Genomic DNA, 15,456 nt, shown 5'->3' on the forward strand with positions numbered 1-15,456 from the left:
TCTGAATACTGCAGAAGAACTTCTTATCAAAAGATGCTCTCAGCTCTACCCAGATGAAGAGGAAAATAATAAAAATAGACATCATGAACACTGACCAGAATTCATCAGCATGATGAATTGCACAGCAGCAAAACCTTCCCCCCTTCCTGGCACTCCAGTTCAGAGCTGGAAAATTCTGCTGCTGCTTTCTGCAAGTTGGATATTGCACAGCCTGCTTTCTTGGAGCCCCAGAGCCCCAGATGGGCTGGCACACTGGAGCCAGGGGACAGCAGGGCTGCAGCCCTGGGGTCTCTGTGCCCTGCAGGACCTGGGGGTCACTGTGCCCTGCAGGACTTTGGGGTCTCTGTGCCCTGCAGGACCTTGGGGTCTCTGTGCCCTGCAGGACCTTGGGGTCTCTGAGCCCTGCAGGACCTTGGGGTCTCTGTGCCCTGCAGGACTTTGGGGTCTCTGTGCCCTGCAGGACTTTGGGGTCTCTGAGGCCTGCACGACCTCGAGGTATCTGTGCCCTGCAGGACTTTGGGGTCTCTGTGCCCTGCAGGACCTGGAGGACTCTGCCCTGCAGGACCTTGGGGTCTCTGTGCCCTGCAGGACCTTGGGGTCTCTGTGCCCTGCAGGACCTTGGGGTCACTGTGCCCTGCAGGACCTTGGGGTCTCTGTGCCCTGCAGGACTTTGGGGTCTCTGTGCCAGGCAGGACTTTGTGGTCACTGTGCCCTGCAGGACCCTGGGGGTCACTGTGCCCTGCAGGACCTTGGGGTCTCTGTGCCCTGCAGGACCTTGGGGTCTCTGTGCCCTGCAGGACCTGGGGGTCTCTGTGCCCTGCAGGACCCTGGGGGTCTCTGTGCCCTGCAGGACCTGGGGGTCTCTGTGCCCTGCAGGACCTGGAGGACTCTGTGCCCTGCAGGACCTGGAGGACTCTGTGCCCTGCAGGACCTTTTGCTCTGCCCACAGAACCCAGAGCATTTTTCTTTCTATCTCTGTCTCAAGGTGAAGGCAGGTCCAGCTGTCACTGCCAGGTCCTAAATAAACCTTTATATCCCCCAGCTTGTGCCAGCAGCAGAGCTGCCCCAGCCCTGCCCAGCACAGGGAGGAGCTGGAGCTGCTGCAGAGATCCAGAGGAGGCTCCAGGGGGATCAGAGGATGGAGCAGCTCTGCTGGGAGGAGAGGCTGGGACAGCTGGGATTGTGCACCTGGAGAGGAGAAGCTTTGGGGGGACCTCAGGGTGGCCTTGCAGGGCCTGAAGGGGCTCCAGGAGAGCTGGAGAGGGACTGGCCAGGGGATGGAGGGACAGGACACAGGGAATGGCTCCCACTGCCAGAGGGCAGGCTGGATGGGATATTGGGAATTGGGAATTGTTCCCTGTGAGGGTGGGCAGGCCCTGGCACAGGGTGCCCAGAGCAGCTGGGGCTGCCCCTGGATCCCTGGCAGTGCCCAAGGCCAGGCTGGGCAGGGCTGGGAGCAGCCTGGGACAGTGGGAGGTGTCCCTGCCATGGCAGGGGTGGCACTGGATGGGATTTAAGGTCCCTTCCAACTTGGACCATTCTGTGATTGGAAGCTCCATGTAAGCACAAACATCCCTTAGCATTTAACTGGGACACAATCCCACTGTCTGGAAACAATATGTGAATTATCATAAATCACAGAAACACCAAATGTCAAAGGAACCAGCACAAATGGTCTGGGGAAAGCTGTAGGTGGTCCCACACGCTGGTGCTCCCTGTGTGCAGAATGCACCCCTGAGGGAGAGCAGGCTGCTCACCTGAGCTGCTCTCATTACAAATCAAATAATTTAAAAAAAAGAAATTTGAAAAAAAAAATTAAACCCAAAAAAGGAATTAAGCAATGAAACCACTTAGTCCTGTCTCATTACAGGCAAAAATAGATTTTTTTTTCTGGAGGAAGAAAGATTCTGAGTACATTTTCAGTTTTTGTGTACAGTAAATATTCACTATCAAACTGAGATTTTCTAGTTGTCATTACTTTTATATCCCTTTATTATTAAAGAAGTAGCTAAAAATTATCAAGACAAACTCCAAAATCTTGTTGAATAGATTCACCTGCAACCAGCTCCAACTCCAAGCACTGCCCACAGCCTTCTCATGACAATTCCAGGAAAAGGAAAACCACTTTTTAAGTGTTATATTGTGTTACAACCCAGCCTGCATTCCCACCAGGATTGGGGTCAGGCTCCTGCAGTTCATGATTCTTGCCATGGTCTCAGTGTTCCTTCCCTGCATCCTCCTCATTCCTTCTATCATCCTCTCCAACCTGCATCAGGGGAATTCAAGGCATCACTAAAATATCCTGCTAAATTCATATTAACAGGAAGGGGAAGAAATTTTCTGTAATCAATATATTAATTTGCAAAAGAAAGCTAAAACCAGCTGTTCTCCCCACATATTAAGGCTGCTCTCCAGTGCTCTGGAACAGATTTGAAGCCCAGAGCAATGAAATTATACAGATCAAATGTTAAGTATGGATTAAATGTTAAGTCAAGTATTGTAATCAGATGCTGCCATTTAACTTACAATTAGAAAAAAGGTTGGTTCAAGGAAAAAAAAAAAAAAAACCAAAAAAACAAACCCCCAAAAAAACCGTGAATAGCAGCAAATGTTCAAAGCAATTTTCCAAACTGAGAGTTCCTTTCAGAGAAGATTTTCAATTAACCTTTGTCAAGCACATTAACATCTCTCATTTCCATAAAGCCAGGGCAGGTCTGATCCCAGCTCACACTCAAACCCCAGGAGAGCCCAGCTGGGAGCTCAGGGAAGGGCCCAGGGAAGGGCTCAGGTGGCAGCAGCTGCTCAGCAAGGCCCCAGTGCAAACCTTTCCACATGCAATCATGGAATGGTTTGGGCTGGAAAGGACCTTAAAACTCATCTCATCCCATCCTTTCCATGGGGAGGGACACCTTCCACCATCCCAGGCTGCTCCAAGCCCTCTCCAGCCTGGCCTTGGACACTGCCAGGGATCCAGGGGCAGCCACAGCTCTGGGCAACAGCTCCCTCATGCCAAATATGCAGGTGAATAGGAAAAGAACATGAAAACAAATCAAAATTTCACTCCACTACTCAGTTCATTTTCTGTTGCAGGAAGTCAGAAGGGGAAAAAAAAAATCATTCCTTGAAAGCCAAGCAGCACCTGCATGTGGCTCCCAGCACTTTGTGAGGAACACCCAAACAACCCCAGCCAGAGGGCAGAGAAGGAAATACAAAGTTAATACATACATGGAAACACACGTTTAAAAAAGAAAAAAAAAAGTAGGAAAAAAGAAAACATTGCTTCTGCTAAATAAAGAAGGAAAACCTGCAGGCTGCCCCCAGGCCAGGCCAGGCCTGCAGAGCCTGAGGGGGCTCGGGCCTGGTGCGGGGCCTGGTGCGGGGCCCGGGCGCTCCTGTGCCAGCGGTGTTTGGGACCAGATGGCTCCTGTGTTTGCCCACAACACTTTCCTCTTCCCACTGCAGCCGTCTGCTCCCTTTTGGCAACAACTTCAGGTGCCAAGGGTGTACAGAACCATCTCGAGCTGCCAAGCACGGCACAGGCGTCAGCAAGGGGAGGAATTTAAAAGGGTGAAGGAGGAAAGGCCAAGTGACCCCCCCAAACCCCCTGTGGGCACTGCCTGCTGCTTTCTGCCCAAATGGGTGTTTTTATTCTGAACAGTCCATCTACCTACTTAAGTTTCTGTTTGTTTTATTTACAGGCTCTTAGTGTTGTCACACATCAAAACAAGCTGGCAGTGATCCCTAAGGAGTCCCCATTAGCAATACAGCTCCATTATGGATTTAACATTTTTCTGCCATCTCCAAAATAAGAGGAATCTTCAAACACCCACAAATTAGTTCTCACTGTAACAAGGCTCCACCATAAGTTGCACATAAATTCAGACTTAAGAGGTTAAAGAGCTCATGCACCACTGGCTTCTTCCTCTGCCTGTTCACCCAGAAGATTTTTAAGCACCAACAGGAGTGTCAGCTCCAGACACTAAAAGTCAGAAAGAAAATTACCAATAAATGTAAGTGGTTCCACCTCAAGCACCACATAACCTGTACTTTTAAATAAGCCATGAGAGAGCAGACTAATAATTTCTCAAAGGACTACAGGAGATTCACTCAAGAGATCTGTAACAGCATTTGAGGATGAAAAGAGGATGTTCAGGAAATGTCAAACACCACTAATGAACACAAAATGAATTCTGAATTAAAGGCATGAGTTTTGTGAGGAACTGGAATGTGCATAAGCAACTTCACCCATGGATAAAGCAATTAATGACTCAGCCATGAGCTGAACACATGGTTTTGTGGGCATGAGACAGACAAACAAGCTGGCAACAAATGGGACAATGATTTCAGACTACAGATTTCCAGTGCCAATCTGGATCTCCCTCATGAGCCTCTTCCACCAAATCTTATCCTTACCACTGATGTACAACCACAATGCAAGAATACTGCTTAAGAAACTCTTTGCTGGATGAAGTTTTTCAGCTGAGGAGCCTGGAACACTCTCACCCATGAGCTGGACAGAACCAGACCCTCAGGTGCCATGGGAACAGTGCCCTGGTGTGGGATGTGTCTCCTGGAGTGACTGTGGGCAGCTGAGGGCAGCCAAGACAAGGGCAGAGAGGCTGGTGAGTATTTCCAAGTCATTAAGACAAAGAAGTTTTCCACTATAATTAAATGCACGTTAAGGATGGGAATAGAGAAGCAAAAAGCATGGAAAAGGCTGATCCTGATCCCTGCTGCAGAATCACAGAATGGTTTGGGCTGGAAATGACTTTAAAGATTACCTTTAAAGACACCTTGCACTGTCCCAGGTTGTTCTGGCCTGGCCTTGGACACTTCCAGGGATCCAGGGGCAGTACCAGCTTCTCTGGGTAACCTGTGCCAGGGCCTCCCCACCCTCACAAGAATTTCTCCCTAATCTGACTGTGTCTGTGCTCACAGGGGTCCCAGGATGAGGGAAGAGATGAGGATCTGACTCCATGGTTCAGAAGGCTTGATTTATTATTTTATGATATATATTACATTAAAACTATACTAAAAGAATAGAAGAAAGGATTTCATCAGAAGGCTGGCTAAGAATAGAAAAAGAATTAATAACAAAGGTTTGTGTCTCGGACAAAGAGTCCGAGCCAGCTGACTGTGATTGGCCATTAATTAGAAACAACCACATGAGACCAATCCCAGATGCACCTGTTGCATTCCACAGCAGCAGATAATCATTGTTTACATTTTGTTCCTGAGGCCTCTCAGCTTCTCAGGAGAAAAAATCCTAAGGAAAGGATTTTTCAGAAAATATCATGGCTACATCCGACCTAATCCTGCCCCGAGTTTATAACCATTCCCCACCATCCTGTGGGGACCTCAGCCATATAAAACTTCCCTCTCCCTCCTTTTTATAAGGCCACAGGATTCTCTCCAGAACCTCCTCCCCAGCCCTGTGACCATCCCCAGGTGCTGCTACTCCCTAGCACAGCACGGACACCCCTGTGACAGGTGCCAGCAGTTCTCACTGTCACAAGCCTCCACCATAAATTGCACATAAATCCAGACTTCAGAAGGTTAAAGAGCTCATGCACCACTGGCTTCCTCTGCCACTGTGACCCCTCATGGCACTCTGAAGTGGCCAGCAGGGTTTGTTTGCTGTGATGGCACCATGAACACTCACCCACAGCACTGAGGGCGTGCTTGAGCTCCAGGGTGAAGGCTGTGAGCGGCACCTCCTCGGACACCGGCATGATCGCCACCGTGGACAGGTTGCTGGCAGGATTCCCTGCATCCCACTTGCTGCTGGAGCTGTGCAGTCCCAGAGGATGACCTGTTCACAGAGAAAACACCTGCCATCAGTCAGCCAGGCTGCAAAACGTGGAATTGTAATTTTTCCTAACCCCATGCAGGCAGGAGGGAAAGTGTCACTGTGTCACCGAGCTGCTCAGTGTCACAGAAATGGAACACAAACCTCCACAGCATGTGAGAGCAGAGTTCCCACATATTTCATTTTAAGAGGATGAAGATCAGTTTCCATCATTTTTGGTTGCTGGTACAGCATGTGTGGGTTGAAGTCAGGCAATTTAAAAATATGCCTGGAATATGTTAAATGAAGCATGGATCTACCTGACCCAGGAAGACAAAAAAAGCACTTAAAAATCCCTTTACTTGGGGACTGAGTAAAACTTTGGAACTGATTCCATGTGACAGTGTTCACAGGGATCCAAGGATGAGGGAAGAGATAAGGATCTGACTCCATGTTTCAGAAGGCTTGATTTATTATTTTATGATATATATTACATTAAAACTATACTCAAAGAATAGAAGAAGGGATTTCATCAGAAAGTTAGCTAAGAATAGAAAAGGAAGGAATGATAACAAAGGCTTGTGTCTCGGACAGAGAGTCCAAGCCAGCTGTGATTGGCCATTAATTAGAAACCAGCACATGAGACCAATCACAGATGCACCTGTTGCATTCCACAGCAGCAGATAATCATTGTTTACATTTTGTTCCTGAGGCCTTTCAGCTTCTCAGGAGGAAAAATCCTAAGGAAAGGATTTTTCATAAACAATGTCTGTGACAATTCCACAAGAGGAATTAGCTTAACTAACCAAACCTCCAAACCTGTGGTGCAGTATTAAAATATTCCAAAATTTTCCAAAACTTAACAATCCTTTTCTTATCGTGTTCCTAAGCAAGGAAGGAAATAGCTGTTTTCAACACAGCTCCTATAGAAAATGTGCATCTCTACCTGTGTTCCCTTCTCTGCAAAATGCAGTTTTACAGATATGGGCTTAGGAGTATTAAAATATGGAACCTCTGAAGTAGCTGCAAAGTACCTGGGAACTATCTTTAATATAATTTGGTGAGTAAGGGTAGAGGAAAAGCAGTTTTTGAGAGAAATCTGCAGTGCATGTGAGGAAGATCAAGATCTTCCCAGACAGCTTAAGCTGGTGAAGGTCAATGTTCTACAAACTGTTCTTGTTCTGATACTCTTTTTTCTCTTTAGCTGAGCCTTCTCAGAAAATCCCACTCTGCTGCTAATGCCTGTCAACTCAGCCTTGAGAACACAAAAACATTTTGAATTCAAGTTGGGATTTCACATCCTGCTTATCTCATTTCACCCAGCAAAGGCCTAAGGTGTACCATCAAGGTGAATTCTTAAGCTGAGCATGTGGAAATACTTGATATCCCCTGTGCAAACCCGTTCAAAGGCTCAATGCCACAGTGACAGACCACTGCAGGACACAAAGAAATATCAGATAAACTTTTTCTAAAAAAAAAAATATATTCAGCAATTGAGTTATTCATTTCAAATCTTTTAAAACAGTTCTGCACAGAACATTAAATAATTTTCCCCCACCTTCTGGTGATCTTCAAGAAGATATCTGTAGGTTTAAACAGGTTCCACATCACAGCTCAAGCCCTTCATCTTCACAGGCCCTTCCCTCCTCAGAACTTCAATGGTGATTCTCTGATTGAACTCCTGTTTTTCTCACTAATTTTCCTCCCATTTTATGTTTCCCCCATTTTGCCCAGTTTCCCAGGCAGTGCAGCCTCTGCCCTGGGCCACAGAGGCATTTCAGCAGGCACAGAAGTTTAAGTACAATTACCACCAGGCATTTGTGCACAAGGGGTTGTGCCCAGAGAGCTGAGCAGGTGAAGAAAGAGCAGATTCCCTTCCCCACACTGCTCTGAAACAGCAAAGTGGGTGACCTTCATTTCCAGTCTCCTTGGAATCTGGCAAAACCAGCAACTGAAGGAATTAAAACCCTCCAACCAAACAAAACCCAAACAATCCTCAGCATCAGAGAGCCCCACAACACCCCCAGCAGTTAACAGGCATCTGTTTGCTTTCAAATGCTGCTCAAGGAAATTGGGAGAATTCCCTCCTACTCCCTTCAGTCAGTAAAGAGACTTTGTGTTGGTGCTGCCACAAACACAGAGCTGCAGAAGCAACCCATGGCAGGCCATTTCCTCCCAGACAATTCATTAAAATACTGCAAATCCAGGCTTTGAAATCAGTCTGTGCTGCTGCTGCTCAGCACAGTGCTCTGATTCCAGCCCATTATACAGCTGCTGTTGCCAATGCTCCCTTCACACTGCTCTTGCAAGAAATTCCAGGGAAATTTCACTGCACACAGGCAGCAACACTTCTGGATCTCAATTGCAAATTATTTCATTCCCACACCCAGTTAGCCATGCTCTGCCAAAACCATCATATGTACACAGATACAATGAAATCACCATCCACGTGCACCTGCAGCTGTAACAGACCACAGAATCACAGACTGGTCTGGGCTGGAAGGGACCTTAAATCCCACCCAGTGCCACCCCTGCCATGCCAGGGACACCTCCCACTGTCCCAGGCTGCTCCCAGCCCTGCCCAGCCTGGCCTTGGGCACTGCCAGGGATCCAGGGTGGGCACCTGTGCCAGGGCCTGCCCACCCTCACAGGGAACAATTCCCAATATCCCATCCAGCCCTGCCCTCTGGCAGTGGGAGCCATTCCCTGTGTCCTGTCCCTCCATCCCTTGTCCCCAGTCCCTCTCCAGCTCTCCTGGAGCCCCTTCAGGCCCTGGCAGGGGCTCTGAGCTCTCCCTGGAGCTTCTCCTCTCCAGGCTGAAATTTAGCAATGCATTTCCTTTCCAAGCATGCACTGCCTGTTTCCAAATTTAAGGATGCAAGTGTGGCTCCAAGGAAGCCCCAGCATCAATGGGAATAGTCCAGGAATGAGTCTCACCTCCCTGCTGCAGACTGCCAAGGATCTTCTCACCCAGCAAGTGAATAAGTCTGGTCACAACCTGGGAGAGAAAAGGAAAAAAAAGAGAAATATTCAGGCAGAATGTACTGAAAGTAGAGCATCCACATGGAGACTTCCAAACTTTTTTAAAATGTTCCCTCGAGTTGAGGCACACAGAGTCAAGGGTTTGCAGCTGCAGCTTCTTTCCTGGCTGTAATGTGTGGTGATTGGTCATTTGTCTTGGTTTCTCCTACCTTGTTTTACTTTAATTTGGAAAAACAAGAAAACAAAACAACCCCGGAACAGGCAGGATTTAACTTGCTTTGGGGAAAAAAAAAAAGATGATTTGGGGAAACATGTCAAATTGCATTTCCAGCTCTCCTCATTTCTCTCTGCAGTGCACCTGCCCCACTAAGTACCCTCAGTGCTCAGGGGGTGCTGCCCTTTTGTAGGTGCTAAAGGCTCAAAAAGTTCCAGACCCTTCCCCAATCCTGGTGAATGGTTTACAACAGCAAATATAAAATATTTGGGGGAAAAAAAGGGGAATAAATATACCCCCTAAACACCTGCAGAATCAAAACAAACTCCCTAACAAATTGCCTTCCCCCTCAAATCATGTTTGCCTGGTAATTCATGTTTGAAGACACAGATGTGGCCCCAGCTGTTTTTCCAGCAGGACTCACATAAATATAAACTAATATTCCAATAGTCAAATGTATCTCCAAACTGACAAGGCTCTCTCCAACATGACCAATCAATAATTCCTGACAAGTGGGATAGCAGAAGACTAATCCTTGCAATATCAAGAAGTGACAGACACAGAAAATGCAGCATTTATTCTGAAAGCTCTACACAGATGTTTTACCAAATAAGGAAAAGACTTATTTAAATGCATTAAGGATTAATAGAGCAATCATTAAATATACCCCCTAGACAAATAACTCTAGGTCAAAATAGCTCAGGAGGACATGAAAAAAACCCCAAACAACTGCCACAACAGAAGTTCTCCAAGGTCAACAAGCCAAACAAGCAGCAGCCAGGTTAGCTGGGATCCTGGATGAACACACCCTGCTCCCACAGAACAGGCACTTTGGGATGCAGCTTTCACATCAAGGGCCAGGTAGGCATCAAGACAGGTCAAGATGCCCACCTGAGTCATTTCCACATCCTGCCTTACAAACTAAATCTAATGTATCAAACTCCCCTGCACTGTGAAATGCTGTGGATAAAACACCGATGTATTTTAAGTTCTCTATGGGAAATGAGGGAAGAGCAAACAGAGGCTCCCAGCACAAGGGTGGCTTGCAGTGGAGCACAGAAAAAGAGTTACCAAGGTTATTTCAGGGATTTCATGGCACGGCTTGGGGTGGAAAAAGCCTTTAAAGCCCATCCAGTGCCACCCCTGCCATGGCAGGGACACCTCCCACTGTCCCAGGCTGCTCCCAGCCCTGCCCAGCCTGGCCTTGGGCACTGCCAGGGATCCAGGGGCAGCCACAGCTGCTCTGGGCACCCTGTGCCACTTCTGCCCCATAGCCATGACTACAAGTTGGTGGAGATGCCACGTGAACATCTCCTCAGTGACCAGGACAAAGGCCTTGGAAGTGCCTCCTCCTTGCCCCAGGAGCAGGCACAGTGCCCATGCCCACTGCCACCCACGTGGGGAGGACAGCAGGAAAGCTCCAGCATCCTGCCTTGTCCTGCAATCTCAGACAGCACCTAAAATGCTTCCCCTTGTTCAAAACACAACAGAATCTCGTGGTCACCCAACCACACAACTCAACACCACCATGCTCTGAGGCTCTGGGATTCCCCAAAGGCTACAGAAAACTAACCCATCCATGGGGAGAGTTCAGGGAAACAGGGAATTCTTCACAAAAATAGACTGATGGCCCTTGCTAAAGGAGATAATCTGCCCCCAGAGCACATTTGCTATACCCAGCTCACAGGCTTCACCTAAACCTGCAGCAGCACAGCAGGACTCTCCTTCAGCAGTTTTGGGAGGTGCCATGAACATCTTACACTTCTGAAGCACTTAAGCATCAGAATTTTAATTACTTACTAAAACCATCTCCTGTATTTATAACTTTTTCTGCTTTACAGGCAGCTAAGGAGAGCTCCAGCTAAGTAACAAAATATGTCCAAGGTTAATGATGGAACTAAGAATAGAACCCATTGGTCTCATTTTCCACTTGGCTGCTCCTATTACTGGGAAATATTATTTGTCTTGTTTGCTGGAGCAAACCTTACAGCCTTGGTATGTATAGATAGGGAAAATTATTTCCCTGGTGACTTTGTACAACAAGCAAAGCTGCTCCCCAGAACGGGATGAGTCACTCTGTCGCAGTCATGGCAACGTCCAAGGAACATCAATTTGGGATCCGAGCTCAGAACTGAAATTTCCACAGAGTTTTATATTACATACACCAGATATCCTCTCACAAAAAGGCAATGTTTTCCTCTAAAAGGGACTTGTCCATCCTTCTGAGGAAGAAGTCAATACAAATCACATCCTTCCATCAACAGTAGACCTGACCTGATCGACCCACAGCCCTCAGTGTGCAGGGCAGCAGGAGCAGCTCTCCCAAATTCAGGGCAGCAGGGGAGAGCTGAAAAGCAGCAGGAAAAATTCATCCTTCAGGTTTCCAAGCCCCTTTATTCTCACTCCCACGCAGCAGCAGGGCATGAAGGAGCAGCACAGCTCAGTGCAGCCCAAGAAACAACAAGGAAGCCAAAGGATCTGGGAGGGGACAGGGATGGCTTGGGCAGGGACAAGCAGGAATCAGCCCTTGGGCTGGGAGCAGAACGACAGAGATTAAAGGGAAACAATTACTCCAAGTAATTGTCTGGAGGAGATGGAGGCAAAGGGCAGGTACAGGGTGGTACCTCGGTGCAGAATCTGGGCTGTGACTCAGCAGTCCCAAATCCCTCCTGTTCAGCTGCACTTTGTAGAAATTCAAGGTGAGGCTGGGTCTCTCCTCCCAGGTAAGAAGTGACAGGACATGAGGGAACAGCCTCAAGCTATGCCAGGGGAAGTTTAGGTGGATATTGGGAAAACCTTCACTGCAAGGGAGGTCAAGCACTGGCACAGGCTGCCCAGGGCAGTGGTGGAGTGACCACCCCTGAAGTGTGGATGTGGCACGTGGGGACATGGGTTAGTGGTGATCATGGTGGCACTGGAGGAATGGTTGGACTTGATGATCTTGGGGACTCTTCCAACCTTAACAATTCAAGGAAAGCTCTGGGAACTGGCAGTGGGGTAGGGCAGGAACTGGAGTGACCTGGAGAACTCAGTGAGTTTCCCTGCTCTGGGGGTGCAGCCCCAGCTCTGCCCCACACTCCTGAGCCAGGGACAGCCTGGGCACTGCTCCTCCCAGAGCCTTCTGCCCCCTTCCCCAGCCAGCCTTTCTCAATCCCAGTGCCAGAAGAGCCCAGAACACTTCCCAGACATCTGCACAAGCAGAATTCTCTCATTTTCACCATCACCCAGGGCTAGACAGCCTTCCTGGTCGGAAGCGTCTGCTGTGCTCACCCCACAGCACATCCTGGATTTTACAGCCTCTCCAGCACCCAGCCCTGCAAACACCCCTCCTGCTGGCACAGCATCAGGCAGCTTCAATTTAAGGCTTGAAGAAAAATCTGCAAGGAGGCAGCGAGTCAGAGCCCAGACAGATCAAACACCACCAGCAGGCTCCGAAATGAGGCGAGGATCGTTAATTGCCTGTGGTAAAGCAAACGCAGCTTTTGGACCCCTCATGCTGGGGATGGAGCTGAGCTTGGTTCAGTTGCTGTGGAAGGGGAATTAATCCTTGCTCATGATTAGGAACAGCAGTAGCAGTGAGTGCAGCCAGCTCAGTTAATCACAGTTAATCACAGTTAATCACAGTAACGAGCAGCAGAGCTGTGGATTGGACACTTGGCTGCCAGGACAGGTCTGCTCAGAGCTCCCCAAACTGCCAGGGAACACAGCTTCCCACCCCTGCTCCCTGCCCAGGCTGGGAGGTGACTCAGGAAGGTCACAGAGCACATAAAGAGGCCCTACAGGGGCTCATGGAGTGAGTCTGGAGCTGTGGGGTCTGCCCAGGTCAGGGAGGTGACTGAGTTCACCATCAAAAATATCCCCAAAGCACACAAAACCCCACTCTCCTGAGCTTATGCAAGAGTTTTCAGGCCAGAAGGACAAAATCTGACCTTAAAGGTCTAAAAAACTGAGTAAATCTCCATTTCAAAAGCTGCTTGGGGCTGCAGGTGCATCAGTGCTGCTCTCCAGAAGCCCCAAACCCCTCCAGCTCCCACAGACACCACTGCAGCTGTCACCTCATCCCCCTGGCCCAGGGCAGCATGTGCAGGTGAGACACTTTCCAAGGGAAATGGCCATTTCTCCTCCTCCTCCTGCCACCCACTCCCCTTTCCAGATGAACTCCCAAGACATTTTTGTGCAGGGCAAAACAGGACAAAGAGTTTCTGTTTCTCCAGTGGTGTTGGAGAGCACTTCCCCCAGCACAATTCCACCTCTCCCACCCAGCTCAGCACTCACCACCTCACCTACCTACAAACATCTCACCTTCCTGGCTGCTTCTGGACCAACTCCATCCCAGTGAGACCCACTGAGGCTCTCCCAGCACCCCAAACCTCTCCTGTCTGCTGTGACAGTCTGTTCCTCCACCTGCTAGAGAAGCTTCTGGGAAACCATTAATGTTCCCTGTGCTTAATTAATGTTCAATTACTCCACAGACCTGCAGCCTCTGCATTCGTGGCAGGGCAAGGCCCAAACACCACATCCCAAGGGGCTGCATTTCCTTTCTTTAGGAAGATTAATTCCTGTTTCAAGAGCAGGATGTGGCCAGGCAGGATCTCAGCTCTGCTCTTGCTGGTGCAGCACAGAGCTGAGTGCTCCATCCATCCATCCTGGGGCTGAGGTGTTACCAGAGCACCACTTGCTCCACAGGCACTGCAATTCCCACACCAACAGGTTCCAGTCACTCTGCAGTGCTGTATTTCCTAAAATCCCTTTAAATATTTCCAACTACTACCTACCCCTGCTAATCTTCCAAGGCTGGGCTCTGGTTAAAGCTTTTGTTCCTTTTCAACTGTGAAACTCAAGAGTTGATTTACAAAAAGCTCTTTTGAAAGTGATTTTCATGAGAATTCAGTCAGAAAATATTTTCCTGTGGACATATATTTCAATCTGTGAATATTATGGGATGTGAATACTATGGGATGGCCTGGTAAATTGAATTATCTGCTGATAGACAACAACTAATCCAAACAAAGCTTCCTCCATCATAGGTAACTCTTGATTCAGAGAAAACTATAGATGAAGGGGGTCTAGAAGAAAGGTGGAGAAAGATTATTTATAAGGGCCTGGAGGGACAGGGCACAGGGAATGGCTCCCACTGCCAGAGGGCAGGGATGGATGGGATATTGGGAATTGTTCCCTGTGAGGGTGGGCAGGCCCTGGCACAGGGTGCCCAGAGCAGCTGTGGCTGCCCCTGGATCCCTGGCAGTGCCCAAGGCCAGGCTGGGCAGGGCTGGGAGCAGCCTGGGACAGTGGGAGGTGTCCCTGCCATGGCAGGGCTGGCACTGGATGGGCTTCAAGGTACCTTCCACCCCAAACCATTCTGGGATTCTAAATCAGGGGAAAATTTCACAAAACCAACACCAATATCCAAATTCACAGCCACAACTAACTGATGTGAGGTCTTGTGTACTACAAATCCCTTTTAGTTACAACAGAAGAAATACATAAAAGTATATGTAAGAAGAAAACATACAAACCCCAAACCATTCATCACCTCAGCCCAGGCCTGCCCCAGGGTTCAGCTTTCACTGTCTGTGATTTTAAATCAAAGCTCCTGTGCAAGGAAGCCAAGGGCCAGGCCCAGGAAGCCTCCCCAGCCCTGGCAGGATCCTCTCAATGTCTCCTGCAGGTTCCTGGGCCAGGACAGCAGCCTTGGCTGGAGGAATGAACCTGCCATGGCTGTGTCAGCCCTGCACAGCCAAGGGGGGTGTGCAGCCCTACCAACTGAATGGGGTTTCCCTCTCTGGATCCTCCACCACCATCCAGACCCAACGGAGCAGGATGCTGCAGGGAACAGGAGCCTTGGAGGCGAGCTGTGGACTCTCCAATGTCTTTCAAGTCTAACAATAAGATGCTTCCTAGTTCAGCTTTTAAAACTTCAGTCACCCCCAAACTGCAATCACAGAATACTCTGAGAACCTCCTGAGTAGGAAGGACCCACCAGGATCATCCAAGCCCCATCTCTGGCCCTGCCCAGACACCCCAACAATCCCAGCCTGGGCATCCCTGGCAGCTCCTGGAGCTCTGGCAGCCTCGGGGCCGTGCCCATTCCCTGGGCAGTGCCAGCACCCTCTGGGAAGAACATTTTCCTCATTTTAACCCAAACTTCCCCTGAACAGGTCACTGGTCACCAGAGAGAAATTAAATATGTCAAATAACAATCTACTGGTGCCTCCACAGCAGAGCTTCACGTTCAGGTGTGATTTAGTTAAAAAATCTGTTAAAGGGTTTTGTGCCACACAGAGGCTCTATGGATGAGCTGCCATGAAAAACAGGCCTGCCAAGGGTTTGCTGTTCTACAAATAAGAACAGTTGGAGTCAAATAGTGCAAACAGCCATTTTTACCCACACAAATCCACAGAACAGCTTCTGGGAAGCTCTTTCCAGGAGCTGAGATTATCCTTGACCAGCTTTCTTAAGGGCCTTTTTTAAG

General features: G+C 48.7%; 1 protein-coding gene across 2 annotated transcripts in view; it reads right to left on the reverse strand.

Moving 5' to 3' along the window:
- PNPLA7 (patatin like phospholipase domain containing 7) overlaps positions 1 to 15,456 on the reverse strand; it is a 137,214-nt gene that overhangs the window by 56,600 nt on the left and 65,158 nt on the right. For both annotated transcript variants that reach the window (XM_064728109.1, XM_064728107.1), the window contains exons 21-22: positions 8,726 to 8,786; positions 5,663 to 5,812 (exon numbers count right to left, since the gene is read on the reverse strand). In XM_064728109.1, coding sequence (XP_064584179.1) covers positions 5,663 to 5,812; positions 8,726 to 8,786 — 211 coding nt within the window. The remainder of the gene's footprint in view (positions 1 to 5,662; positions 5,813 to 8,725; positions 8,787 to 15,456) is intronic.

Source organism: Zonotrichia leucophrys, chromosome 17 (genome assembly GCF_028769735.1).
Source record: "Zonotrichia leucophrys gambelii isolate GWCS_2022_RI chromosome 17, RI_Zleu_2.0, whole genome shotgun sequence".
NCBI classification, from domain to species: domain Eukaryota; kingdom Metazoa; phylum Chordata; class Aves; order Passeriformes; family Passerellidae; genus Zonotrichia; species Zonotrichia leucophrys.